The sequence below is a fragment of the Dreissena polymorpha genome, chromosome 10 (assembly GCF_020536995.1).
Source record: "Dreissena polymorpha isolate Duluth1 chromosome 10, UMN_Dpol_1.0, whole genome shotgun sequence".
Lineage (NCBI taxonomy): Eukaryota > Metazoa > Mollusca > Bivalvia > Myida > Dreissenidae > Dreissena > Dreissena polymorpha.
In genome coordinates, this window is record NC_068364.1 from 30,880,359 (window position 1) to 30,907,340 (window position 26,982).

The 26,982-nt window shown below is 35.7% G+C and overlaps 1 protein-coding gene across 4 annotated transcripts in view; it reads left to right on the top strand.

The window, feature by feature from the left end:
- Positions 1-16,790, top strand: part of LOC127847622 (inversin-like) — a 113,073-nt gene extending 96,283 nt beyond the window's left edge. Inside the window, exons 21-25 of one of the 4 annotated variants that reach the window (XM_052379651.1) lie at positions 33-136; positions 4,541-4,627; positions 7,164-7,301; positions 12,262-12,290; positions 14,470-16,790. In XM_052379651.1, the coding sequence (XP_052235611.1) occupies positions 33-136; positions 4,541-4,627; positions 7,164-7,301; positions 12,262-12,290; positions 14,470-14,478 (367 nt within the window). In that variant the 3' untranslated portion in view covers positions 14,479-16,790. Of the gene's footprint in view, positions 1-32; positions 137-4,540; positions 4,628-5,816; positions 5,865-7,163; positions 7,302-12,261; positions 12,291-14,469 lie in introns of all 4 variants that reach the window. The other 3 variants (XM_052379653.1, XM_052379650.1, XM_052379652.1) reach the window with 3 other exon arrangements.
- Positions 16,791-26,982: the final 10,192 nt, after the last annotated feature.

Genomic DNA, 26,982 nt, shown 5'->3' on the forward strand with positions numbered 1-26,982 from the left:
GATTTCATTGACACTTATTTTTGTGATTTCAGACGCAAGTTGCTTCAGTCTTTGGCCCCCAACAAACGACAGCTACGAATGTGGGACCCAGAGCTGATTGCAATGAAGCAGAGGGCCCTGGTCTCCCAGATTTATGGTAAAACATGCCTAAGAATGCCTTTTAAACTTTGTAATTATATATTTTAAAAACTTTTTTATTCTTAATATACAGAGGACAATCCTTAATTTTGTTTCATATAAAACTTTCCATATTGCTAATTTTGTTAGCTCAGCTGTTTTTGGAGAAAATCCGAGGTATTGTCATAGCCAGCTTTTCCGCAGTCTGGCATCGTGCTAAAACCTTTACATTGGCTCTAAAATCAAAGTGCTTCCACCTACAGCTTTGAAACTTTATATGTAGCTGCACCTTGATGAGTTCTACACGCCACACCCATTTTTGGGTCACTAGGTCAAAGGTCAAGATCACTGTGACCAAAAATTAAAAAATTCTGACAAGCTTTCATTTATTCAAAACTGCACCCGCAGCCGAGCATTGGCACTCGCTATGTGTTGCTCTTGTTTGAATCTTGTTCTCAAGTACCTTACTTGGACAATGATATTATGAAAGATGCGCTTTGGGAAAACTGGGCTAAATACATAATATGTTGTATCAGATTAGCCTGTGAAGTCCACACAGGCTTATCTGGGATGACACTTTCTGTCTAAACTGGAGTTTTGCTAAGAAGAGACCTTTTTTTTTGGAAAAATTGTTGGACTGAACATTCTAATTTGGGACAACACTTAACACGCATGCATTTAGCCCTGTTTTCCCAGAATTAGACTCAAATGCTCATTGTTATTAATCATTAAGTAATTATCCTAATTAAAATTCATAATCTTAATTTGAATTATTTTTTAGCTCACCTGAGCACAACGTGCTCACTGTGAGCTTTTGTGATCACTTTTTGTCCGTCGTCAACATTTTGCCTTGTGAACACTCTAGAGGCCACATTTATTGTCCGATCTTTATGAAACTTGGTCAGAACATTTGTCCCATTGATACCTCGACTGAGTTCGAAACTGGGTAATGCTAGGTCAAAAACTAGGTCACTAGATCAAAAAAAAGAAAAACCTTGTGAACACTGTAGAAGTCACGTTTGATGCCAAATCTTCATGTAACTTTGTCACTTTTGGTGGAAACATTGGTTTCATTGATATCTTGGCCGAGTTCGAAAATGGTCCAGATCGGCGAAAAAACATGGCCACCAGGGGGCTGGGCAGTTTTCTCAATATGTATATAGTGAAAACTTGTGAACACCCTTGAAGTCACATTTTTGGTCCAATCATCATGAAATTTGGTCAGAAGATGTGTTTTCTGGATATGACGGTTGACTTTGATAATGGCTCATTTGCTTGAAAAACATGGCTGCCAAGGGGCGGGGCATTTTTCCTTATATGGCTATATATGGCTATAGTAAAATCTTGTTAACACTCTAGAGGCCACATATATTTCTGATCTTCATGAAACTTGCTCAGAAGATTCATCCCAATAATATCTTGGACGAGTTCGAAAATGATACCGGTTGGTTGAAAAACATGGCTGCCAGGGGGCGGGGCATTTTTCTTATATGGCTTTAGTAAAGCCTTGTTAACACTCTAGAGTCCACATTTATTTTCCGATCTTCATGAAGCTTGCTCAGAAGATTTTTTCCAATAATATCTTGGATGAGTTAAAAAATGGTAACCTTTGCTTGAAAAACTGGCTGCCAAGGGGCGGGGCATTTTTCCTTATATGGCTATATATGGCAATAGTAAAATCTTGTTAACACTCTAGAGGCCACATTTATTATCCAATCTTCATCCCAATAATATCTTGGAAGAGTTAAAAATGATGCCGTTTGGTTGAAAAAAATTGCCGCCAGGGTGCAGTGCATTTTCCTTATATGGCTATAGTAAAACCTTGTTAACACTCTAGAAAAACATGGCTACCAAGGGGCGGGGCATTTTTCCTTATTTGGTTATATATGGCAATAGTAAAATCTTGTTAACACTCTAGAGGCCACATTTATTATCCAATCTTCATCCCAATAATATCTTGGAAGAGTTAAAAAATTGGAAGAGTTGGTTGAAAAACATGGCCGCCAGGGGGCGGGGCATTTTTCCATATATGGCTATAGTAAAACTTTGTTAACACTCTAGAAAAACGTGGCTGCCAAGGGGCGGGGCATTTTTCCTTATATGGCTATATATGGCAATAATAAAATCTTGTTAACACTCTAGAGGCCACATTTATTATCCAATCTTCATCAATAATATCTTGGAAGAATTAAAAAATGACCGCCAGGGTGCGGGGTATTTTTCCTTATATGGCTATAGTAAAACCTTTTTAACGCTCTAGAGGCAACATTTATTGTCCAATCTTTATGGTCAGAAGATTGGTCTCAATGATATCTTGGATGTGTTTGAAAATAATTATGTTTGCTTGAACAACATGGCTTCCAAGGGGCAGTCTTCATGAAAATTGGTCAGAAGATTTGTCCCAATAATATCTTGTTATCTCAGTTGAGGGACTTTGGGCCTTTCAGGCCCTCTTGTTATTAGATTTTTCTTTGTCTGGAAACTAGAGTTTTTCAAGCAAAAACAAATATGTTTTAACTATATATAGCTTAATTAAATGATGTCCTACATTAGCCTTGTTCTGCGAAACCAGGGCTTAAAAAATGGCTTAACTTTTGTCTCAGAAGAGCCTGTGCAGTCCACTTAGGCCAATTTTGGGAAAAAACTTAAAATGCACATGCATTAAGCCTGGTTTAACTAAAGCGAGGCTCAATTACTACAGTGGAAACCCTCTAAACCGGATCCTCTCTATACCGGAATCCTCTCTAAACCGGACAAATTGTCCAGTCTCATTTTTTTCCCTATAAAACCATGCGTAAAATATCTCCTCAAGACTGGAATCCCCTCAATTCCGAATACTGGTCATTCTTTGGATCCAAATTGGGTCATTCCATACGTAATTATACCCCTCTAAACCGCTCAGGGCCGGTTTATCGCACCTCAGACCTAGTGTCGAAAAGTTGTGAATAGCGGATTAAAGACGCGTGAAATTAATAAAGGTGGTCGAAAATTTGTAAACTGTAAAAATCGCAAACCAATTTAAAGATACTTGTCCTGTGATGTACATATCGATCAATAGAGGTGATAATACTGATTATAATTACTGATAACAAACATAGAGTTCTGTAGTGTGTTGAATAATGGGTGGCTGTGTCGTTGGAAGATGTTTTTCAGTGTAAAAAGGAACCAAATTCACCTAAAAAATGCATACATGTGTGAAATTGTTTGTTTTTCAGGGTGCACTGTTTGTTTTATGTTGTGAATGATATTGCTTTCGAATCAATAGATTAAGTGACATGTGTTGTTCTTATGTGATGCAGTATCAATAAATATTATATGTAAATAAACTATTTAATTTTGCTAAAGGTGTTTTTTTCCACATCAGCTATGTAATTGAGCTTCTGAAAGTAAAATAGCCCCTCAAACCGGAATCCTCTCTAAACTGGAATTTCCTCTTGGTCCCAGGGATGTCCGGTTTAGAGGGGTTCCACTGTATAACAAAAACTTGTTATCTAAATTTAATTTACTGTTAATTTGATTCTTTCTTTCTTCTGGGAACTGGCTTGAACCAGAAAAAATATGCTTTGACAAATTTAGCACAAAATAAATTGACACTTTTCCGCTTAGATACGCATTGTGACGGTCTCTTAGAAAATCTAATTTAAATGAATTTAGACCTTTCTTACTAGATTTAAGTGTTTTTAAGCTTCATTTCAACACTAAAATACTGATGAGCAGCAAATAGCATAAAACCAGAACAGACTGCGAGTGAGTTTCTCGTTGGCAGTTCTGGTTTTATACTTGTGGCATAAAGCCGTTTTCACTTTGCTTCTGAGCCGGAAAGGGCTATGATCACTTTTAAAAATGTTTCATCACGTTAAATCATGAATTAATTTTTCTAACGCACAAATCAAGAGCTGAATGTGATTTACTGTTGTTTTGTATGCCGCCGGATCGAATGATCGGGGTTATATTGTTTTTGGCCTGTCTGTCTGTCATTCTGTCTCACAACTTTTACCTTGGTCATAACTTTTGCAATATTGAAGATAGAAACTTGATATTTGGCATGCATGTGTATCTCATGGAGCTGCACATTTTGAGTGGTGAAAGGTCAAGGTCACCCTTCAAGGCCAAAGGTCAAATATATGGGGACATAGTGTTTCACAAACACATTGCTTGTTTCTTCTGGAAACTGGCCTACACTGAAACAAATAATTAACTACCGTTCTTTACCATGTATTATGTGCATTATATGGTGTATTATTAATGAAAATCCGTTATGGATGGTTACTTTAGCCCATTGAATTTCTGGCGAATTATCAGTCCGAATAGTGTTGTGTCAATATATATCCTTTTATAATTAAAATGTTTGAGTTATAAAGCTGAGCGTTGTAGATAGTTTACATTACAGTAAATGAAAGGATGTTGTATATTGTTTTTGCAGGAGAGCAAATTGCAGCACCGTTCTGGCACCCGAACATGTTGCGTCCCCAGAGACCATATTGGGCTAAACTGGCCCCATCTTCTGCCGGTAGGTAACCTTGGGATGTATAGCAATAACATTGTGACCTATAGCAATGTCCTTGTGACACATAGCTATTACCTTGTGACCCATAACAAATGACATTATGACCCATAGGAACAACCTTGTGACCAATTACAGATTACCTTGTGACCCATAGCAACATTCTTGTGACCCATAACAAATTACCTTGTAACCCATAGCAACAACCCTGTGACCCATATCAAATTACCTTGTGACCCATAGCAAAGACCTTGTGACCCATAACACATTACTTTGTGACCCATAGCAATGACCTTGTGACCCATAACAAATTACCTTGTGGCCCATAGCAACAACCTTGTAACCCATAAATTACCTTGCAACCCATAGCAACAACCTTGTGACCCATAACAAATTACCTTATGACCCATAGCAACAACATTGTTAACCATAACACATTACCTTGTGACCCAAATCAATGACCTTGTAAACCATAGCAATGACCTTATAACCTTTTCTAGGTCACAGCCTTTTTTTGTATATATGGCATAAGATATTAGACACATTAAACAAGCCACATGTTACATGAAAGTGGTTGAATAATTATGTCTTTGCCTCTTCATAGTTTGCAAATTTGTTATTTTATTTAGCAGATCTTCTAGTGTATAATGGCGTGTGGCACATTTCACATGTTCATGGGTTCGATCCCCTATCAGAAAGCGTTCCCTTGATCTTTCCAACAACACAAGTACTTGTTCTACCCAGGAATCGGACTTGAGTAACAATAAGCTCATGGCTTCTGGTTCTATCAATTTCTGAAAAAATACTTTTTATCCCAGGAAATAAAAGAGAGTACTTATAAACCTCAGATTTTCTATAAAATGAAGCGACAATAGCTAGGTTTAAGCTCAAACTAAACCTCCATTGTGTCATTTCATGGCATTATTTGACCTGAGTCATGCAAAAATGGGTCTTATGCCATATGCGGCCAGCGTAGCCCCTGACCATAATGGGCATCCATTTAGTCTAGTCAGGAGTTATCCTAGTGTTGGCTATTAAGACCATAAGGCTCTGCGTGACAGTAGCGGATGAACAGGCTGGTCTGGAGCTATCTTGCATAAGACCCATTTTCGCGCGATGCAGACATTTTTTGTTTAAATTCATTGCTCTAGTTTTTGTATATGCTGTAAATGTTGCTGCTGCCTTTTGCTTGAAGATACTCAATTTGCTGAAGATCGGGCGGAAATATTTCGTTTTTGAGAGCGTAAGGATTTCGTGACGTAGTTTTTAATCCGTGATAATTTGTGTTTCTGTCTGTGCAGTAACATTTTTGTTTGAAAACCAACGTCAAAGTTTGAGAAAGCAGTGGTGAAATTGCTCTGAAAAAACTAGTTCAAATGTGTTTCATTAACCCAAGTTTACGAACTGGTTAACACGGGAGCTTGTGTAGTGTTTTTTTCACCATTTTTGGAATGGGGCCAGGTCCCTTTGGATTGGGAAAAATTGTGTCATTTTGACCTAAATTGGGAAATACTAATGCTTCAAAAAATGAGAATTAAAGTCTTTTAAATATTATATTTAATAAGGTGTAATGTAGAGCTGGATGGGAGATTAACTAAATGTTGAGATCTAAATTAAAAAGTAAAATAAACTTTTTTGTTTAAACCTTCAATTGGGAATTTTTAGGTCCTATTTGGGAAAAATATATACTTTATACGGCCTCCATTTTAAAAAAAAAACAAAAAACACTGATGCTTGTTCAAATTGATTCTGTACAATGCTTTAATGTGTTACTGTACAATCATTATTATTTGAGGACATTAATATTCGTTGATTTAGTGGCTTGCCCAGTACACAAATTTTTCACAAATACGTCATGAAATGACAAAGGCATATTCCCTTATATGAGCCTTGTTCTGTTAAAACTGGGCTTAATGCATGTGCTTTAAGTGTCATCCCAGATTAGCCTGTGCAGTGCGCACAGGCTAATCAGGGAAGACACTTTCCACCTAAATTGTATTTTTGCTAAGAAGAGACTTCATTTTTACGAAATATTCATAAAAGCGGAAAGTGTTGCCCCTGATTAGCCTGTGTGGACTGCACAGGCTAATAGGGAACGACACTTTGCGCACATGCATTGTGCCCAGTTTTCTCTTAATTATTTTCTCAAAAATAAAAAATCCACAGATTTACATGTCCAAGAAAAAGTAATTTTCTTAAAAACTACGAAATGTCATGCAGACTAATGTAAATGATTATAGAGTACTTTTGATCAGTTTACTTAAAACTTGTACATTTTGCTTCTCAGTTCAAACCTGTAGAAAAGGAGATGCAAAAATTGGAAACATCCATATTTTGTGCTGAGATATGCAAAATGCGAACTTCTGTATTTGTGGGTTTGTGGAAATGCTATGTTGTTTGTTATTGTTTTGCTTTACTTTACTATGTTTTTTTGTTAATTGTCAGCTGCTATTGCATGCTTAATATAAATAATATATAAGGTTGCTGATTAATAAATAACCTTGTTTAGTGCAAATGCTTTCTAACCCGTCTAACATTGCAGCTTTGTCATACAACTTCGCCATAGACCAATATCATCCATTGGTGGCCAAAAAAGGCTCTATGCCGTCCCCATTCCTCGACGAAAAGGGTTACCCGAAGGAATTCATTTGGCAGATGATAGATGAGGATGAGCTGCAAGGTGACTCTCAATTCTGTTTTAAGAAAAGTGGGCTTAATGCATGTGCGTAAAGTTTCGTCCCAGATTAGCCTGTGCAGTCCGCACAGGCTAATCAGGGACAACACTTTCAGCCTTAACTGGATTTTCGTGTAGAAGAGACTTCCTTTAAACGGAAAATGTCATAAAATCTGAAAGTGTCTTCCCTGATGAGCCTGTGCAGACTGCACAGGCTAATCTGGGACGACACTTTACACACATGCATTATGCCCAGTTTTCTCAGAACACGACTCAAGGTGACTCTAAAATCTGTTTTGCACTTTCCAGTTTACACCCATTATTGTCTACTTCATTTTTTACTTGTTTTAAGTTGTTACTCCATTTTGCGCTTAATCCCATGAGTGTTTACTTCATTTTTAATTTACTTGATATGTTTCTCCATTTTGCACTTAACATCCCCCCCCCCTATTATTGTTTACTTCATTTTGTTACTCCATTTTGCACTTAACCCCCATGAGTGTTCACTTCATTTTTCACTTGACTGAATGTGTTACTTCATTTTGCCCTTAACCCCCCTATTATTGTTTACTTAATTTTTCACTTGACTTCATTTGTTACCCCATTTTATGCTTTACCCTATTGTTGTAGACTGCATTTGTCCCATTACCATTGCAATATAAAAAAGATCTCAGCCTCATATTCTGTTAAAACCAGATGCTCTGTACACCTTAGCTTTTATCCTATTGAAAATATTGTTCTCTTGTCCCTTTCTTATTAAGACCTTTGTACTTAAAGCTTTTGCCGTTAAATTCTTGCTGTTTGCCCAAATTAAATCTCACGAAAAAAAAAACATTTGCACTTTACCTTCTATAATGTTATAATACTTTGCTTCTTTCTGTCAATCATAATTAAAACATTTGCACTCAAACTATGTTAAAATCTCTAAATTCTCTGTTTTCCCTCAATCTTAAATAACTTTTTGATTTATTTTAACCCCCAATCTCTAAGCATAACTTTTTTCAAGCATGTGAAAATCTTTTGTACTTTAATTACCCCTATTCCTTTGAAAATATTTTGCAGTATGCTCCAAAATATTGTAAGAATTATGTGCATTTTTGCCCAAACATGATGAATGTTATGAAAATATTTCCCACCCCTTAACTTCACGTCTATGTTTGTTTTCGAATAATGTGTTTAAGTGTTGATTATTTTGTCAGTACTTTAAGAGCAAAGATCTTCTTAATTATTTGGTTAACTGCAACAGTAAGACATCTTTTTAATTAACTTTGTGTGTGATTCTCGTGTTAATTTTCTAGACTCAGAAGGTAATACATCACCTGGGATAAATCTTGTTAAAGGGTTTTCTGGTGTTAAAAAAAATGCTCAAGTTTGCAGCTTTGTTGGAAATGGTGGTTTATGGAGTTAGCTTAGAGTGGTTTATTTGATTTTTAGCTCACCTGAGCACAACGTGCTCATGGTGAGCTTTTGTGATCACCTTTTGTCCGTTGTGCGTTGTGCGACGTCAACATTTGCCTTGAGGCCACATTTATTGTCCAATCTTCATGAAATTTGGTCAGAAGATTGGTCTCAATGATATCTTGGATGAGATCGAAAATGGTAACGTTTGCTTGAAAAACATGGCTGCCAAAGGGCAGGGCATTTTTCCTTATATGGCTATATATGGCTATAGTAAAATCTTGTTCACTCTCTAGACGCCACAGTTTTTGTCCAATCTTTATGAAATTTGGTCAGGAGATTGGTCTCAATGATATCTTGGATGAGTTGGAAAATGGTAACATTTGCTAGAAAAACATGGCTGCCAAGGGGCGGGGCATTTTTCCTTATATGGCTATAGTGAAATCTTGTTAACTCTCTAGAGGCCACATTAATTGTCCGATCTTCATGAAACTTGGTGAGAAGATTCATCCCAATGATATCTTGGACGAGTTCCAAAGTGATGCCGGTTGGTTGAAAAACATGGCTGCCAGGGGGAGGGGCATTTTTCCTTATATGGCTATAGTAAAACCTTGTTAATACTCTAGAGGCCAAATTTTTTTTCCGATCTTCATGAAATTTAGTGAGAAGATTGGTCTCAATGATATCTTAGATAAGTTAGAAAATGGTAACGTTTGCTTGAAAAACATGGCTGCTTAGGGGCGGGGCATTTTTCCTTATATGGCTATAAATGGCTATAGTAAAATCTTGCTAACTCTCTACAGGCTACATTTATTGTCCGATCTTCATGAAACTTGGTCAGAAGATTTATCCCAATAATATCTTGTAAGAGTTCGAAAATGATGCCTGTTGGTTGAAAAACATGGCTGCCAGGGGGCGCGGCATTTTTCCATATATGGCTATAGTAAAACCTTGTTTACACTCTAGAGGCCACATTTATTGTCCAATCTTCATGAAATTTGGTCAGAAGATTGGTCTAGATGATATTTTGTATGAGTTCGAATATGGTAACGTTTGCTTGAAAAACATGGCTGCCAAGGGGCGGAGCATTTTTCCTTATATGGCTATATATGGCTATAGTAAAATCTTGTTAACTCTCTAGAGGCCACATTTATTGTCTGATCTTCATGAAACTTGGTCAGAAGATTCATCGCATTAATATCTTGGACGAGTTCAAAATGATGCTGGATGGTTGAAAAACATGGCCGCCAGGGAGCGGGGCATTTTTCCTTATATGGCTATAGTAAAGCCTTGTTAAAACTCTAGAGGCCACATTTATTGTCCAATCTTCATGAAATTTGGTCAAAGATTGGTTTCAATGATATCTTAGATGAGTTCCAAAATGGTAATGTTTGCTTGAAAAACATGGATGCCAAGGGGCGGGGCATTTTTCCTTATATGGCTATATATGGCTATAGTAAAATCTTGTTAACTCTCTAGAGGCCACATTTATTGTCCGATCTTCATGAAACATGGTCAGAAGATTCATCCAAATAATATCTTGGATGAGTTCGAAAATGATGCTGGTTGGTTGAAAAACATAGCCACCAGGGGGCGGGACATTTTTCCTTATATGGCTATAGTAAAACCGTGTTAACACTCTAGAGGCCACATTTATTTTCCGATTTTCATGAAACTTGGTCAGGAGATTTGTCCCAATAATATCTTGTAATCTCAGGTGAGCGACTTTGGGCCTTTCAGGCCCTCTTGTTCATATTGAAGTGTTGTTGTTTTTTTAATTGCACCATTTTTAGCTCATCTATTTTTTGAAAAAAAATTATGAGCTATTGTCATCACCTTGGCGTCGGCGTTGGCGTTGGCGTTGGCGTTGGCGTTGGCGTCGGCGTCCGGTTAAGTTTTGCGTTTAGGTCCACTTTTCTCAGAAAGTATCAATGCTATTGCATTCAAACTTGGTACACTTACTTACTATCATGAGGGGACTAGGCAGGCAAAGTTAGATAACTCTGGCGTGCATTTTGACAGAATTATGTGCCCTTTTTGTACTTAAAAAATTGCAAATTTTGGTTAAGTTTTGCGTTTAGTTCCACTTTTCTCAGTAAGTATCAATGCTATTGCATTCAAACTTGGTACACTTACTTACTATCATGAGGGGACTGGGCAGGCAAAGTTAGATAACTCTGGCATGCATTTTGACAGAATTATGTGCCCTTTTTATACTTAGAAAATTGACAATTTTGGTTAAGTTTTGTGTTTAGGTCCATTTTATTCCTTAAGCATCAAAGCTATTGCTTTCATACTTGCAACACTTACTAACTATCATAAGGGGACTGTGCAGGCAAAGTAATGTAACTCTGACTGGCATTTTGACAGAATTATGTGCCCTTTTTATACTTAGAAAATTGAAAATTTGATTAAGTTTTGTGTTTAGGTCCACTTTATTCCTACAGTATCAAAGCTATTGCTTTCATACTTGCAAGATTTATGAACTATCATAAGGGGACGGTGCAGGCAAAGTTATGTAACTCTGACTGGCATTTGGACGGAATTATGGGCCCTTTATACTTAGAAAATTGAAAATTTGGTTAAGATTTATGTTTTGGTCACTTTACCCCTAAAGTATCATAGATATTGCTTTCATACTTGGAACACTCACAAACTATCATAAGGGTACAGTAAAAGGACAAGTTGCATAACTCTGGTTGTCATTGTTACGGAATTATGGCCCTTTTTTGACTTAGTAACTTTTAATATATGGTTAAATTTTGTGTTTCGATCCACTCGAAGTATCAAGGCTATTGCTTTCAAACTTCAAATACTTACATGCTATCATGAGGTTACTGTACCTGGCAACTTGAATTTTACTTTGACCTTTGAATGACCTTGACTCTCAAGGTCAAATTATTAAATTTTGCTAAAATTGCCATAACTTCTTTATTTATGATTAGATTTGATTGATACTTTGATGAAACTACTCTTACCTGACATACCACAATAGACTTCACCCAAACCATCCCCCGTGCCCTCCCCCCCCTCCCCCCCCTCCCCCCCCCCCCTAATTTTTTTTTTTTTTTTTTTTTTTTATAAGATCATCTCACAAATGACCACCACACCCTCACACTATACCCCCACCCCACCCCCCCACCCCCCCCCCCCCAAATTTTTTTTTTGATTTTTTTTTTTTTTTTTTTTTTTTTTTTTTTTTTTAAGATCATCTCACAAATTATCACCACACCCCTCACACTATACCCCCCCCCCCCCCCCCCGATTTTTTTTTTTTTTTTTTTTTTTTTTTCGCTTTTTTGGAAGATAATGTAATAAATGTCCACAACCCCACACTATACACCCCTCTTCACTCCACTCCTCCCTCCTTTGTGATTGAAAATGAGAGTCCCTTCACCTTTAAAAAGAAAATAGATGAGCGGTCTGCACCCGCAAGGCGGTGCTCTTGTTATTTAATAGGATTCGTGCCATTTTTGCACACAAAGTTTGTAATTTGCATCTTGTTTGCTGAAAATATTATACATATTCTGTGAAAAACCCTTAAAATTCTCTTATTATACATTTTTAGAAAAGACGCAAGCAAAGGGTAGAAAGGGGGTAAGACTGCGCCTTGCTGGAATTGCTGGCATACTGCATATGCTGCTTTAATAGCATCTGCTAGCAAATGCATTAAGTCTACAATACATGAGGCACTTCATGCGATAATGGGTCTTATGCAATATGCACCCCCCCCCTTTGCTCCAGACCAGTCTTCGGATTGGCACAGTCTGGTCAGACAGTGACCACAGAAGCTTGCTTGCGTTTATTGCAGACAGCGTAGCCCCTGACCAGACTGCACAATTGCATAGGCTGGGCTGGAGCTATGCTGACCTCATTTGGCATAAGAACCATTTTGCATAACATGGGTTATACATTTAATTTGCTATCTTACTACATATAAAGTTGATTTTCTTCACTGAATGCTTCATAATATACTATTCTTTGTAATTCATAAAACATTGTTGCGATCTATTATACTGTTTCTACCTATAACATACAAGCTTGCTACAAAGTTACATTGTCAGCTCGATCTGCAACTGTTGAATTTACTTGCTATGTCTTTTGGTGTGATGGTGTGACTAGTTAATTGCAGTATATTAGTTAGATAATTAGTAGCTGGGATTTGACTTAATAATGTAAAGTATTTTATTAAAATATATTAAATCATAATTATATTTGTATAATCTCTGTTAAAAAGTATAGATGGGTGTACTGGAATCACTATAGATGTCTGTCTCTCTGTCTGTCCATCTGTCTGTAGACACAAGTTTGTGTGGAGATGCTCTCCTACACCATTCAAACTTGCATTTATTTCCCCAATTATTGTCATTGTGCTATTTTTTAACATTCCATGTTACAAAAGTTATGCCCTCGTTTGCTCGACTGTTCATTTAACAACTAAAAAAATATTTTCCTTGAAAATTGTTAATAGTTGTTTCCAAAGGACACCATTCAAACTTGCATAAATTGTCCATATGATTGTCATTGCATGATTTTTATCTTTCCATGTTACAAAAATTATGCTCTAGTTTGCTCGACTATACATTGAATAACTTAAAACATAATTTTCTTAAAACATTTTATAGTAGTTTTGAACAAAATGTGTTCAGATCAGGCCGGATCAAAACTGGCCACTGCTAATGCAGGGTAAAATGACTACAGGTTGCAGTGGTGTAGTGGATATGGTGTCCACCTAGCGATCGGGAGGTCACAGGTTTCAACCTCACTGTGGGAGCGTTCTTTAGATTTCCCCCGTAGACACCAAGTACTGGTTCTAGTCCCATGAAACGGACTTGAAAGGTTCTCAAATAAGCATTAGGCTTTCTATGCAAGTGAGCTAAAATAAATATGTTTTAAATAGATGACTTCTTTCATACAACTTGCTGTATACTGTTGAACACTTTCCCACTCAGAAGCAAAGTGAAAATGGCTATGTGCAAACAGCATAAAACCAGATCAGCCTGCGAGTAACTCTCAGTCTGTTCATGTTTTATGCTGTTTGCTACTCATCTAAGGTTTGGAAATGAAGCCTTTAAATTTTTAATCTAGTAAGAAAGTTCTTTAAATAAATTTAACTTTCTGAGGGATTACAAATGTTCAAAATGCATATCTAAGGGGTAACGGATTAATCATTATTATTTGTGGGAGAATAATTTGTGTTGATTTCAAGGGTTGACAGATCCTGGAATTTAGCACAAATACATCGGAAAATGACTGACGCAAATTCATCTGCTTTATTTTTATAAAAACAGAAATCCACAAATTTAGGCTTCCACGAAAAGTCATTTTTTTAAACCACATAATTTCATGGTGATGAATCTAAAATGATTTTTCAGTATATTCAGTAATTTGGTTTTGTCAGTGGGGTATTCATCAGCTTGAGTTCATTTTGTATTGAAGATTAAATTGAATGTTTCATACTTCAAAATAGATCCAGACAATTTGTTGTATGAAACTTAAAGAATCTTAAAGAAACATTTTGTTAACTGCCACTTTCCTATATTTATTAAAAAGATTGAATATTTTGGAATAATGAATTGATTGCATAATCTTGAACATGCTTTAAAAAATATATTGTTATTTAATAAAATAATGTATTCAATCTTAAAATGAAATCAAAGAATGATTTTTCAATTTACGAAACAAGACAGGGTTGTTCTGTTGATGTTGTTATTGTTGTTGTTGCCATGAATGACATTGTTTCTATGAATGACATTGTTGCTATTGTTGTTTGCAGGTCAATTAAGCCTAATCAAGCTTCAAGACAGTCAAGCAACATCAAGAAACTACTCCTACAACATGCGAAGATAAACGTACACTCTAAGAAAGTCAAACGTAAAAATAGCTGTGAAAATATATTGAATATTCTTCTATGCAAATATAATCTGTGAAGATAAACATTTGAACATAAACTTAGCTGTTATGATAACCATATAGCTGTGAAAATATATTGATAATCCTATTATTCAAAGATAATCCATTAATTTAAAGATAAATATGGAGATAAACTTAGCTGCGATGATGACCATATTGCTGTGAAGATGATCCTATTATGCAAAGATAATCTCTTGGTGTGAAGATAAACATCTGAAGAGAAACTTAGCTGTGATGATAAACCATAAAGCTGTTAAGATTATCCTATTATGTGCAGATAATCTGCTGCTGTGAAGATAATCTGTGAACAAAGACATTAGCTGGAAAGATAAACCAAATCTGAAATGGGATAAGTGTTGCTGTCCTGATAAACGCTGTGGTACAAAGTTCAGCTGATGTGACATTAGCCGATCAACATTATAAGATAAACGTGGTGAAAAAAAACACAATAACAAATAAATATTTATGAAGACCTTCGTATGTCAAAAAAATAATACAAAAAGAACATTAACCAATCAAACTTATAAAATAAACGTGGTGAAAAAACAATACGATAAGAAATAAATGATTTAAGAAGACCTTTGTAAGTCAAAAGCAAAATAAGGAAAGGAAAAACTATGCAATGAGCAATGAAAGTCTAAAAGTGTCACACTGTGGTAGGAAGTTCAGCTGATGAACATTTACAGATAAACATTATAAGATTAACGTGGTGAAAAAACAATAAGAAATAAATATTTATGAAGACCTTTGTAAGTGAAAAACACAAATATTTAAAGGAAAAGCTATATAATGAGCAATGAAAGTATAAAAGTGTAGACATTTTAGTATATTTTAATGAGCTGTGTTCTGGTGATACAGGGTTTAACGCCATGTGCTTGAAGTGTTGTCCCAGATTAGCCTGTGCATGAGTCTGTACAACATTTTCCACTTTTATGTAGATTATCATTTAAAGAAAGTCTCTTCAAAACAAAAAATCCAGTCTAGGGGGAAAGTGTTGTCCCAGATGAGCCTATGCAGACTGCACAGGCTAATCTGGTACAGCACTTGACGCACATGCATTAAGCCCTGTTTTCCCAGAGCATTGCTCAAATATATTCTTTAAATGTGTAATAATAAAAACAATAATTGTATGACCTGCTGATTTGCTGCTGTCCCCATGGATTGTTCCCTCCAGATTTAGTGTCCCGTCCTTTTTGATAGAAAGTCCTTCATTGTAGTTGTTAAACGTAAGTTTTTGTGCGCGATTTTGGTCGTTTGTTTCCTGCAAAGTCGTTTATCTGTGATATTATTTGTGATTTTCATTTATATATAGTAAATCTAATATTAATTAATTAATTAATTAATTAATTAATTAGTAGTTATTGTGCTATTACATAAAAAAAAATGTTTTTACATTTTGTGTATCCATACCACTAGGATCTGAGTTTTATCAAATTATTTGACACTTGTTGAGTTGGTTGATGAGATATTGTTCCTTGACCATGTCTGATTGATGAGATATTGTTCCTTGACCATGTCTGATTGATGAGATATTGTTCCTTGACCATGTCTGGTTGATGAGATATTGTTCCTTGACCATGTCTGGTTGATGAGATATTGTTCCTTGACCATGTCTGGTTGATGAGATATTGTTCCTTGACCATGTCTTTACATTTTTGTTCTACTTAAAAATTAGCTTAACCCTTTACCACTTAGATACGAATTTTGACGCATTTGTAGTCACTTAGAAAGTAAAATTTAATAAAAGACCTTTCTTGCTAGATACAAGTTTTAAAGGCTTCATTTCCAATTCTTAGATACTGATGAGCAGCAAACAGCATAAAACCTGAACAGACTGAGTTTCTTGCTGGCTGTTCTGGTTTTATGCTGTTTGCACATAGCCATTTTCATTTTGCACCTGAGTCAGAAATGGCTATATATATTTGTTGACCACTGTCAAATATCAAAATGTTTTATGTCAATATGTGCTCTTATGATATAAAATGTGTTAATTGTAATAAATGTTCTTGTACTTGTCAGTTTTATGTAAAATCAAAATAATTGCTTGTGATTGTGGATTGTTTTGTCATGTGTTTATGTTTGTTATTGTTAAGATTTGTTATTGCAAACCTATTTGTGATAATAGTATTGTGTTGTTTTTTCATAGGTAGGTAATAGGAAAGAAAAATAAAATGATGATTTTTGCTCATTCGTTATGTTGGTATCTGGGTGTGAATTCAACATTGTTCTATAATCTCCATAAAATCATGCCATAAATTAGAGTTGTGGTAATACCCAACCAAACAAAGTGTATTTATTGTGCTATATTAACGCATTGGTTCATTGAGACACTGTTAAGTCCATTTAATGGGAAGAACCAGTACTTGGTGTGTGTTGAAAAGATTCTGAGAACTCTTCCTGTGAGGGGAATGACCCTGTTACGACATGGTTGCAAGGAGGAAACCATACCCTGACTGTGGATGGAACTGGGGACTTCTGTCTAATGGCGGAAACCACAAAGCTTTGGTTTATTGAGACACTGTCAAGTCCATTTCATGGGAAGAACCAGTACTTGGTGTGTGCTGAAAAGATTCTGAGAACGCTTCCTGTGAGGGGAATGACCCTGTTACATCCTGTTTGCAAGGAGGAAACAATTCCCTGACTGTGGATGGAACTGGGGACCTCTTTGTCGAAAGGTGGAAATCATTGATACCATGTCCATTACACCACAAAGCTTAAGAGAGGGTACATCACCATGTCTGTTAAGGTTGTTAGGTCATTTGAGTAAACTGCTTCCATATTTCTTAAGGAAATAACTTGAAATAGGCCATCACCATGAAGTGACTATACATATAAATATATATATGTGGGTGCTGTACACTTTATTTATCCCTTAAGATCCATACTTTCTGGTCCATGGGGTAAATAGATCATATCTGCATGTATAAGATGTTTTCTACTGAGGGTGGGACGGGTCAGTTCATAACCTACCTACAAAGCGTGAATGGACGCATCCCCAACTTTTCCTTTGGTAAGTCCATTTCACCTGCATGGGGAGGAGGGTAAGTAAGTAGATCTCATCTCAATGTATATATATTTTATTTACTTTTTGTTGGGGGGGGGGGGGTTAGTTAGAAAACCCACCTTCTGAGCATGAGTTGACTATTCCCCACTCTCCCTTGGGTCAGTCCATATCACCTGCTGGGGAGGCAGTATATCTCATCTGCAGTTATTAGATGTTTTCTACTGATTCCAAAGGTGATAAGCGTACATCAGAGAGGAAATGCTTATCTCCTTCAATGATACCTGATGTTATTGCTTGCCTCGACAAGGGTTAATGTTTCATGGACTGGCTTGATGGAATTATGAAAATATCAAATGAATAGACATTTGAAAACACTCATTTAGTTGCCTGGAACTTTTTTCGTAATATGCCAAGTTGGAATTATGTTGTGTTTTTCACTGCTTTCTGAGGGAATTAGTGAATTATGTATTAGCAGGTGTAATATAAGAAAGTATGTGGACAATTATGAAGATGTACCTTTGTCTGTTTGTTTATTTAGAATGTCTTAATTGTTTCATGACATGGTAGGTTCACTTGAAAAACTGATGTATTTATATTTAACAACTGAAGTGAAAAGAAATTAGAGAAAAATGATAATTGGATAAATTTGGAATAAAACAAGTTATTCAAAGCTGATAGTGAATATGATCAAGTGGGATTTTATCTGGAAAATAAATTTGATATGCTCCAAAATGGAAATAAAAACATGGGCCCTATCATTTACGTTTTAGATTTTAAAATACAGCCAATTTCAAGAAGATAACTGCGTTGCTATTGGAAACTTCGCATAAAACAAAAAATAAAGACACAAAGGTACACAATTAATCTTCCTTCCTTTATCTACAGAAAAAAAAGATTATTTTTAACTTAATTGAGAGAATTTCATGAATTAACAATAATATCAGAAAAGGAGTCTGTTTTCAACTGTTTCAACATTTTCGTCAGTTTTCGACATTTTCCACTGCATCAACTACAAAGGAAACCATGAAGAAATTGGCGCTAAGCTTGTTTAAGGTGAGTCTTCCTTATAACAACTTACAAGAGATGGGCACTTATTCACCATACAATACTTGGACTTTAAATAAATGCTTTTATTCTGTTCCTTCTTTAAAAACTGTAAGTTTTAATCCTTTGTTATGCCCCCGGATCGAATGATCGGGGGTATATTGTTTTTGGCCTGTCTGTCTGTCTGTCTGTCTGTCTGTCTGTCTGTCTGTCTGTCTGTCTGTCTGTCTGTCTGTTATTGTATGTGTCTGTCTGTCAATGTATGTGTTCCAAAACTTTAACCTTGGTCATAACTTTTGCAATGTTGATGATAGCAACTTGATATTTGACATGCATGTGTATCTCATGGTGCTGCACATTTTGAGTGGTCATCCTTCAAGGTCAAAGTTATAAAAAAAAATCAAAGCTGCGAATTAGGAGGCATTGTGTTTTTGACAGACACATTTCTTGTTTTCTTTTAATCTTTGTGAATAACTTGCATCTTGACTTGAAGTTACTTGCATCTTGACAGTAATTTTTATTTAGAACAATTGTATATAATGACTCGCTGAAATGCTATCAAACACGTGTGGGAAACAGTGTATGTGTTTTACTCTTAAGTCAATTAAATGATGAATATTTGCCCTGTTAAATTTAAGGAAGTGCATGCTTATAACTAAATATATTTGGGCTGGTCATTGAAAAAACCTGGCTCAATGCAGTTTGTTTAGGCTGATCAGAGACGTCACTTTCCGTCTACACTTTATTTTAGTTTAGAAGAGACTTCATTTATGCAAACATTTCATAAAGGCGTTAAGTGTTGTCCTTGATTAGCCTGTGGTGACTGCAAAGGCTGATTTGTGAAGACACTTAAGCCAGAATTTCACAGTCCGTGAGGCTCTAATAAAATACAGAGGCACTTAACTACCTTAATGCATTTCACATCCTAAACTCCTTAACCAAATTATTTTTTTCAACATTTTTTTCCACCTAAATCCTATTCATGGTTTTCACTAGGAAGGGGAAAAAAAGGAAATGTGTTCATGAGGGCTTAATTGTAGAAAGGAAAATACATTATTAAGTCTCTTTGCTGAGTAATAATATCTTCACTTTAACACACCGAAATCAAATAGATTTTTGTTGATTGCAGCAGAGTAATTTTAACCTAAAGAAAAGTTTAAAGAAAAAAAAAAGAGTGAGAAGTATATATATCTTGCTGATATTGTCCTATACATCATACAATTTTATAAAAGACTTCATTAACTTGCTTCCATTATCCATACAATATGCATAGTTTTATACACCCAAATTACAATTTCAAAAACTTGGTGCGCGTTATAGATTGATACAACCGATCCTGCAATAGTGAAAAGGCAGCTCCTTGGACAGATTTCTGTATTAGAAAACTTATTTTCCATTTTGGCAATAAAAAAAGTGGGTGTGCGTTAAACATGGTTACCTGTAATACCTGGTTAAGCACAATAAGTAGATTAGATTGCTTTTAATGCACTTTGGTAAGTAAATACTGGTACAAGATGCACTGTAACTGAGCGGTCAATTAGTGTTGATTAGCCTCTCATACATCTGTTTCCAAGTTCCGTGCATGTTTAAAGATCGTCTGAGTCTGATAACAGTTTGGGAGAATAGAAGAATAGAGAAACAGAAGATTGGGTATTGATCATTATCAGTGAAGAATACATAAGTCTGTTGTTTAAACAGTACTGTGTTATCAAATGTTTATCATTATCACTGGAGAAAACATTAGTTTTGTTGTGAAACAGGGCTGTCTTATCAAATGTTTACATTTCTGGCATTTAATTAGCTCATTTACTGCCTGATTGAGCCATGTTTGATAACACTTTTGAATTCTTGTCATCTGCTCTTTTTAAACTGCTTCTTTGGTTCACATCTTCCTTTGGGTCCATTTGAGTTTTGATGGGTTAAATGATATGTTTAAAATACATTTAAAATATCATAATTATTGTTGCTTAGGATCACAAATGGAAATAGAATAGAATATTGTAAATTCAGTTATGTTTGCTTGCATGAAATTTTGTTGTTTTTCCAAAACTGACAATTCAAATAGGGAAAAAAACATACTAATTATTTTCTTATTATATGTGGGATATCAAATTTGTGGATCAGTGAAACCACAAAAGCAACAAAAAATATCCTATGAATAATATTAATGTTACTTCCTTTATATATAAATAAACTGCATTAGTTGAGGATGATCATAAACAAGCTAAGCTTTATATTAAAAAGGGAAAAAAAGAAGAATAGATAAATGTGAAATCCACTCAAGATTTTATGTAAGAGCCGTGCTCTGTGAAACCGTGTTTAATGCATGTGCGTAAAGTGTCATCCCAGATTAGCCTGTGGATTTTTGCTAAGAAGAGACTTTATGTAAACAAAAAATGCCATAAAAGCGGAAAGTGTCTTCCCTGATTAAACTGTGCTGACTGTACAGGCTTATCTGGGATGACACTTTACGTACATGCATTAAACCCCCTTTTCACAGAGCACGGCTCATCTATAATATTTATTTGTAATTTTTACATATGCTTTCACAATACATCTATTTTGCTTAGTGCATTATGAATAAATATATAAGAACCATGCATGCTTTTATCAAGAAACACCTTCTGCACTGTGCAATGACATACAACAAAATATTTGTATATATCAGTAGGTAAAGGAATGCAACAAACATGTTTGATGTTATGAAATGCTGGGCCCTAAGTTGTGAGCTACAGGTCTGTTATGATATTTGGTTCGGTCTACTTTTGCGATTGAGAATGACACTTTATACACATGCTTTAACCCTTTACACACTTTGACATATACAATTAAATTTTAGTCCTTTCTGAATATATTCAAGTTTGAAGGGCTTCATTTCCAACCCTAAGATTCTGATGAGTAACAAACAGCATAAAACCTGAACAGACTGCGAGTGACTCGCAGGCTGTTCTGTTTTTATGCTGTTTGCACATAGCCATTTTCACTGTGCTTCTGAGTGGGAAAGCTGTAAACCACATTTTCCCTGAGCAAGGCTCAATTGTTTTCGATTATATTTTCTGGACGAAGTCCAGTGCATTCCAAGACAGTGAGGCATTTGTGAGATATTGTTTGATATTTCATTATATCAGTTGAAGATTTCGGTAAATGCCTATGTAATTGTGCACTGCATTTATTTGTTATTTACTGTATGGTGTGGGCTTTTTATATGATATTCTGAAGGTTACTGACCATTTGGCATTTGTATAAGAAATATTTAACCGATGGTGGTATGCTGTTGATTGAAATGATGTTTTACCTCTAAGCCTGGTTATACTCCAAAGCCTGGTTTAAACCCCACCAAAGCCATGGTATAAGTACTCAAAAGTCTGGATTAAATCTACAAGGCCTTTTGGGTTTAAACCCAACAAAGCCTGTATAAACCCTCACCTCTTACAACCTTACAAAGGCTGAGTTTAACTCCAACAAACCCTGGTTTAAACCTCATCAAAATCAACTCAATAAAACTAAATTGGTGCATGGCTGGTTAAAACTACATCTAGGCCTGGTCAATTCTCACCAAAGCCTGGTTGACTCCCACCCTACCAAAACCTACAAAAACCTGATTTTACCACCACCAAAGCCAGTTTAGAACTTCAAAGGTTTGTTCTAACCCCTAAAATAAGGTTTAAACCTCATAAAAAAACACCTGATTTAAATGTACCTATATCTTTGAAAAGTTCATGCAGTCTATAACTTTCAAGACAGAAATTTTATTTTTCAACATATATTTTCTAGATTTATTTAGATTTTAGTCCAAAAATATTTACAGAGATATGCAAAGATAAGTCTGAATAAACACCCATCAATCAGCTTTTAAAAGTAAACAGTTTCGTATCAAGATTTTAACAGGCATATAATGGCATATCACTGAAACAGGAAAAACTAAATTTATTTGAATAAATTTAAATTATTTAATACAGAAATGCATTCCTTAAATCTTAAGCTGGGTTCCCACTGCCGATCAGATCAACTCGATCAAGCCCGACCAAGCGGTCGGGTAGTGGTCTGGTTCGGTCGGCATGAGTGGTCGGGGGCGGTCGGCATTGGTCGGGCTTCCTACCCGATATTTTTTGACATGTGAAAAAATATCGAGTAGCGGTCGAGTAGGAAACGGATAGAGAAGCGCTCTGGAAGTGGTCGTGTATTAGTCGAGTAGAAGATCGAGTGGATTGTGAAGCAATCGTGTGGCGATCGGATTGACATCTTTTACACGATCTGTACCCGATCCGCTCGACCTCTACCCGAGTTATTTTAGATCGCAACACGATCCACTCGACCTCTATTCGATTTGATATACAGATTTACTAGACTGCTACCCGACAGCTGCTCGACCATACACGATCACTTCCCGATTGCTATTCGACAATACACGAGCTCATGTCAATAAAACAAAACTCACGTGCAAAACGTCGTGCTAGTCTCTCATAACCTTCTTAGAATCGGAAGAGTAAACATCCAAAGATGCCAAGAAAGGGCAAAACAGGCGACTGATACTGCTAAAACTAGTGGTAAAAATCTCCATGATGATTAAAGTGATTAGTGAACAACAATGTTTGAAGTTTTTTATTCTCAAAGTTTCAATACACGACCGTTCGCGACTTGGTACAACTGTAGTACGACCATCATGATCTGGTCGTGTGAAGATCTGGTGGCGATCGAGTTGAGGTCCACTTGGTCAAGCTGAGATCGTATAAGGCTAGAGTATAGGTCGAGATGATCGAGCGGAAATCAGAAAGATGGTTGAGTGGACGTCGTGAATGAGTCTATGGGGGTCGTGTTTTATCGACAAGAGGTCGAGAAGAAGTCGTGTATACTATTTTTAGTCGAGCTTGGTAGGGTTTGGTCGGGAAATTTCGGTGATCGGGATGATCGAGTTGATCGGATCGGCAGTGGGATCCCACCTTTAAAAAACAAAAGTAAACTGAAAATAGTACATATACATGTGGAAAAACTTCTTCTGAAATGTATTTATACCAATGTTGTTGTGGATATGTGGCTTCAAAATGACTTAATTTATTATGTTCAGAGATTGGCAAAATGATTATTGTACAAAAAAATATCATAGGTTTAAAAAAGAGTGTAGGGTATATACAAGCAAAATAATTAGGTAGACTCCTGACTAACAAAAATATTGAAAATACCTTTTTTTTATTAGAATATCCTATATTAATTTTTTTTCAACAACATTATTATTTCTAAGCTAACTGTATGTAAGTGGTTTATGCCATTTACTGTAAAATAATTTATTTTCATCTTCATAAAATGTTGTGTTTGAAAAAAAAAACACTTTTGTGGACACGTAATTGCGTGGTTTTCTGATTTTGGAATACAAAAATGAGAACTTTACGTCAGTCATTTTCCCATGTGTTTGTGTTAAATTTGTGGATCTGTAAAACCTCAAAATCAATGAAAATTAATGTCCCACGCAAACAATAATGATTTTGCAGTAACATACATCAATGCAAACCTATCTGATAGTCTGACAGAAAGCTGCTCCCGCCTACAAACAAACATGTCAGCATTAATGAGTGCATTAATTAAACATTCCATGCTGCAAGAATATCTGGCTCATGAATCCTGCTACTTATAAGCTGCCGATAACTGCCAATTAAAGCAATTAGCATTTAGTGCTTGGAAACATTTTACACAGAATACAAGTGTATAAAACAATGGTTATTATTTTGCTGAGTAGAGCAGACCTTGATCACAAACCTGCAGCCTGACTTAGTTTTATTGCTTACAGGATTAAGATTGCTTACAGGATTTATTGCTTACAGGTACTATATTGCTTCTCTTCTTCACCCCAACCACTTAACACTTTACCACTTGGATACATATTTTGACGTATGTGAGGCATTTGTAGTCTCTTAGAAAGTTACATTTAATAAAAGACCTTTCTTTCTAGATTCAAGTTTTCAATGCTTCATTTCCAACCCTTAGATACTGGTGAGCAGCGAAAAGCATAAAACCTGAACAGACTGCGAGTTACTTGAAGGCTATTCTGGTTTTATGCTGTTTGCACATAGCCATTTCCACTTTTGCTCTGAGTGGGAAAGTGTTAACCCTTTCAGTGCGGGAACCGAAATTTAAAGGCTTTTGCAAACAGTTTGGATCCAGATGAGACGCCACAGAACGTGGCGTCTCATCAGGATCCAAACTGTTTGCTACTCTGATAGTATTCTTTGAAAAAAAAATCGAAGAAAATGCTAATTTTAGAAATTCAACAGACGACATTTTAGCAGACGACAAATTACCCAGCATGCAAAGGGTTAAACAATTAGCAGTAAGTGCTCAGCAACAGTTTGCTGGTGCATTAAACGATGGTTATTATTCGGCTAAGTACTGTACTTTACCATGTACTATAATACGATGGTTATTATTCGGCTAAGTACTGTACTTTACCATGTACTATGCACAACCACAACCACAATCATGTATTATGTACATTATAACTATTATAGATATTTACTCTATCACAATGTTTTTTTTTAAATACATGTAGCTGTCGGAATAGCATTTTATAAATATATAGCGCACACCAACGTTAAAATTGAAATTTGGGCTTATGAAACTGCACGTAATACATGGTAAATTACGGTACCACCGATCATAATCCTTAACCTGCAACTTTACATTTATGCCTGAATAGATTTATTGCCAACATGTCCTTTTGCTTCTTACCTCCACCCTACGCACTTAAGGTATGAGTGTTTGTAGAATGTTTTGCAAATTTCAATTATCAGTTATCAAATAAATCAGTTAGACAATGCTTCAATTTATTTATTTTTATTTTATTGCCATTATTTATTTGTTTCCATTGGAAGTCAGTCTGGTTATATTCATGATAATTCTGAGCAAGAGGTCTGTGTACATGTGTTATCCCAAAAGTGTTTATACTTTGTCTTACTGGTAATATAACTTGTGGGGTATATTTTATGTTCAATGTGGACTTGTAATTAAGAATGTTGTTGTGGAAGTGTCACTTAAAAAAACATGTCCCAGATTCCATTGTCAAAATGTTGCAATTCAAAATCAAAGGTCAAATATAAAAAATCAACCCTTATTATTTTGTGTTAAGCAGAATTTGGTTTAACATGAATCGGTTTGCACAATAAGTTGGCAGAAGTGATATGTATGAAAACAAAACCAGTTCCCTCAGTTTTAGGTCAAGGTCATTGCTCTAGGTTGAAGGTCAAATTAAAGAACTTGGTCCATACATTTGCTCATCATTGATAGAAGTGACAAGCAAGGTAAGGTGCTTTGTCCCAAACAAGAATAAAGTTAACTTGGTCAACAGTGAAGGTCATTATTCAAGGTCATTTATAAGAAATAAAATCCTGTTACCCTCTGCATGCCTTTGCCAAGCATTATAAACACTATTTACATTGTAAGTAACTGATGGTGTATGGGCTATACACCCTCAGTAATTTCATACCATACAAGAGGGAAGTATGAAAGTACTGAGGGTGTGTATCCCATACAGCATCAGGTACTAACTGTGTAACAATTATAATTATATCTCAACCAACTACTTCATTACTCAGAAAATTACTCAGGGAGTATGGAAAACACACCATGGTCACATGACCGCTCTAAGCCAATCGGGTTAGGTCATTTTTGTAGGAGGCGAGATATTGATTGATATCCAAAATTACTTGGATTTTGTGTGCTGGGAAATTTGTAGTCTGCTAAAATGTTATCTGCTGAATTTCTAAAATAAGCATTTTCTTTGATTTTTTTTCAAAGAATACTATCGGAATAGCAAACAGTTTGGATCCTGATGAGACGCCATGTTTTGTGGGGTCTCATCTGGATCCAAACTGTTTGCAAAGGCCTTCAAAATTCGGTTTCCAACACTGAAAGAGTTAAATATGGTGAAATGTTGTGTAGGGCCCATTTTCACAAAGTCCTTAAGGGAATTCTTAACTAAAGTTGTACTTTAGTGAAAATCTAAACATTAAGTCCCTGTTTATACGATGACTTTTGATTACAACTTTTATTGTAATAAGCCAATAGTTCCAAAAACTTTGATTAATGATTATATAATAGGGAAACCGATCTTAATTAAATTAAATTAAATTTTACACGAAATAGTTGGAAATTACCGTAATTACTCTATGTTTTCGGACACTCTAAGTTTTCGGACACCCCTTTTTTTAGCAAAAATAATTATTTTCCGTGACTCTTAATTTTCGGACACACGAGTTTTCGTCCATAATTAATGTCTCTAAGTTTTCGGACAGTATAATTTACAGCGCTATTTTACTAAATTTCGGTCCTGTTTTCAAT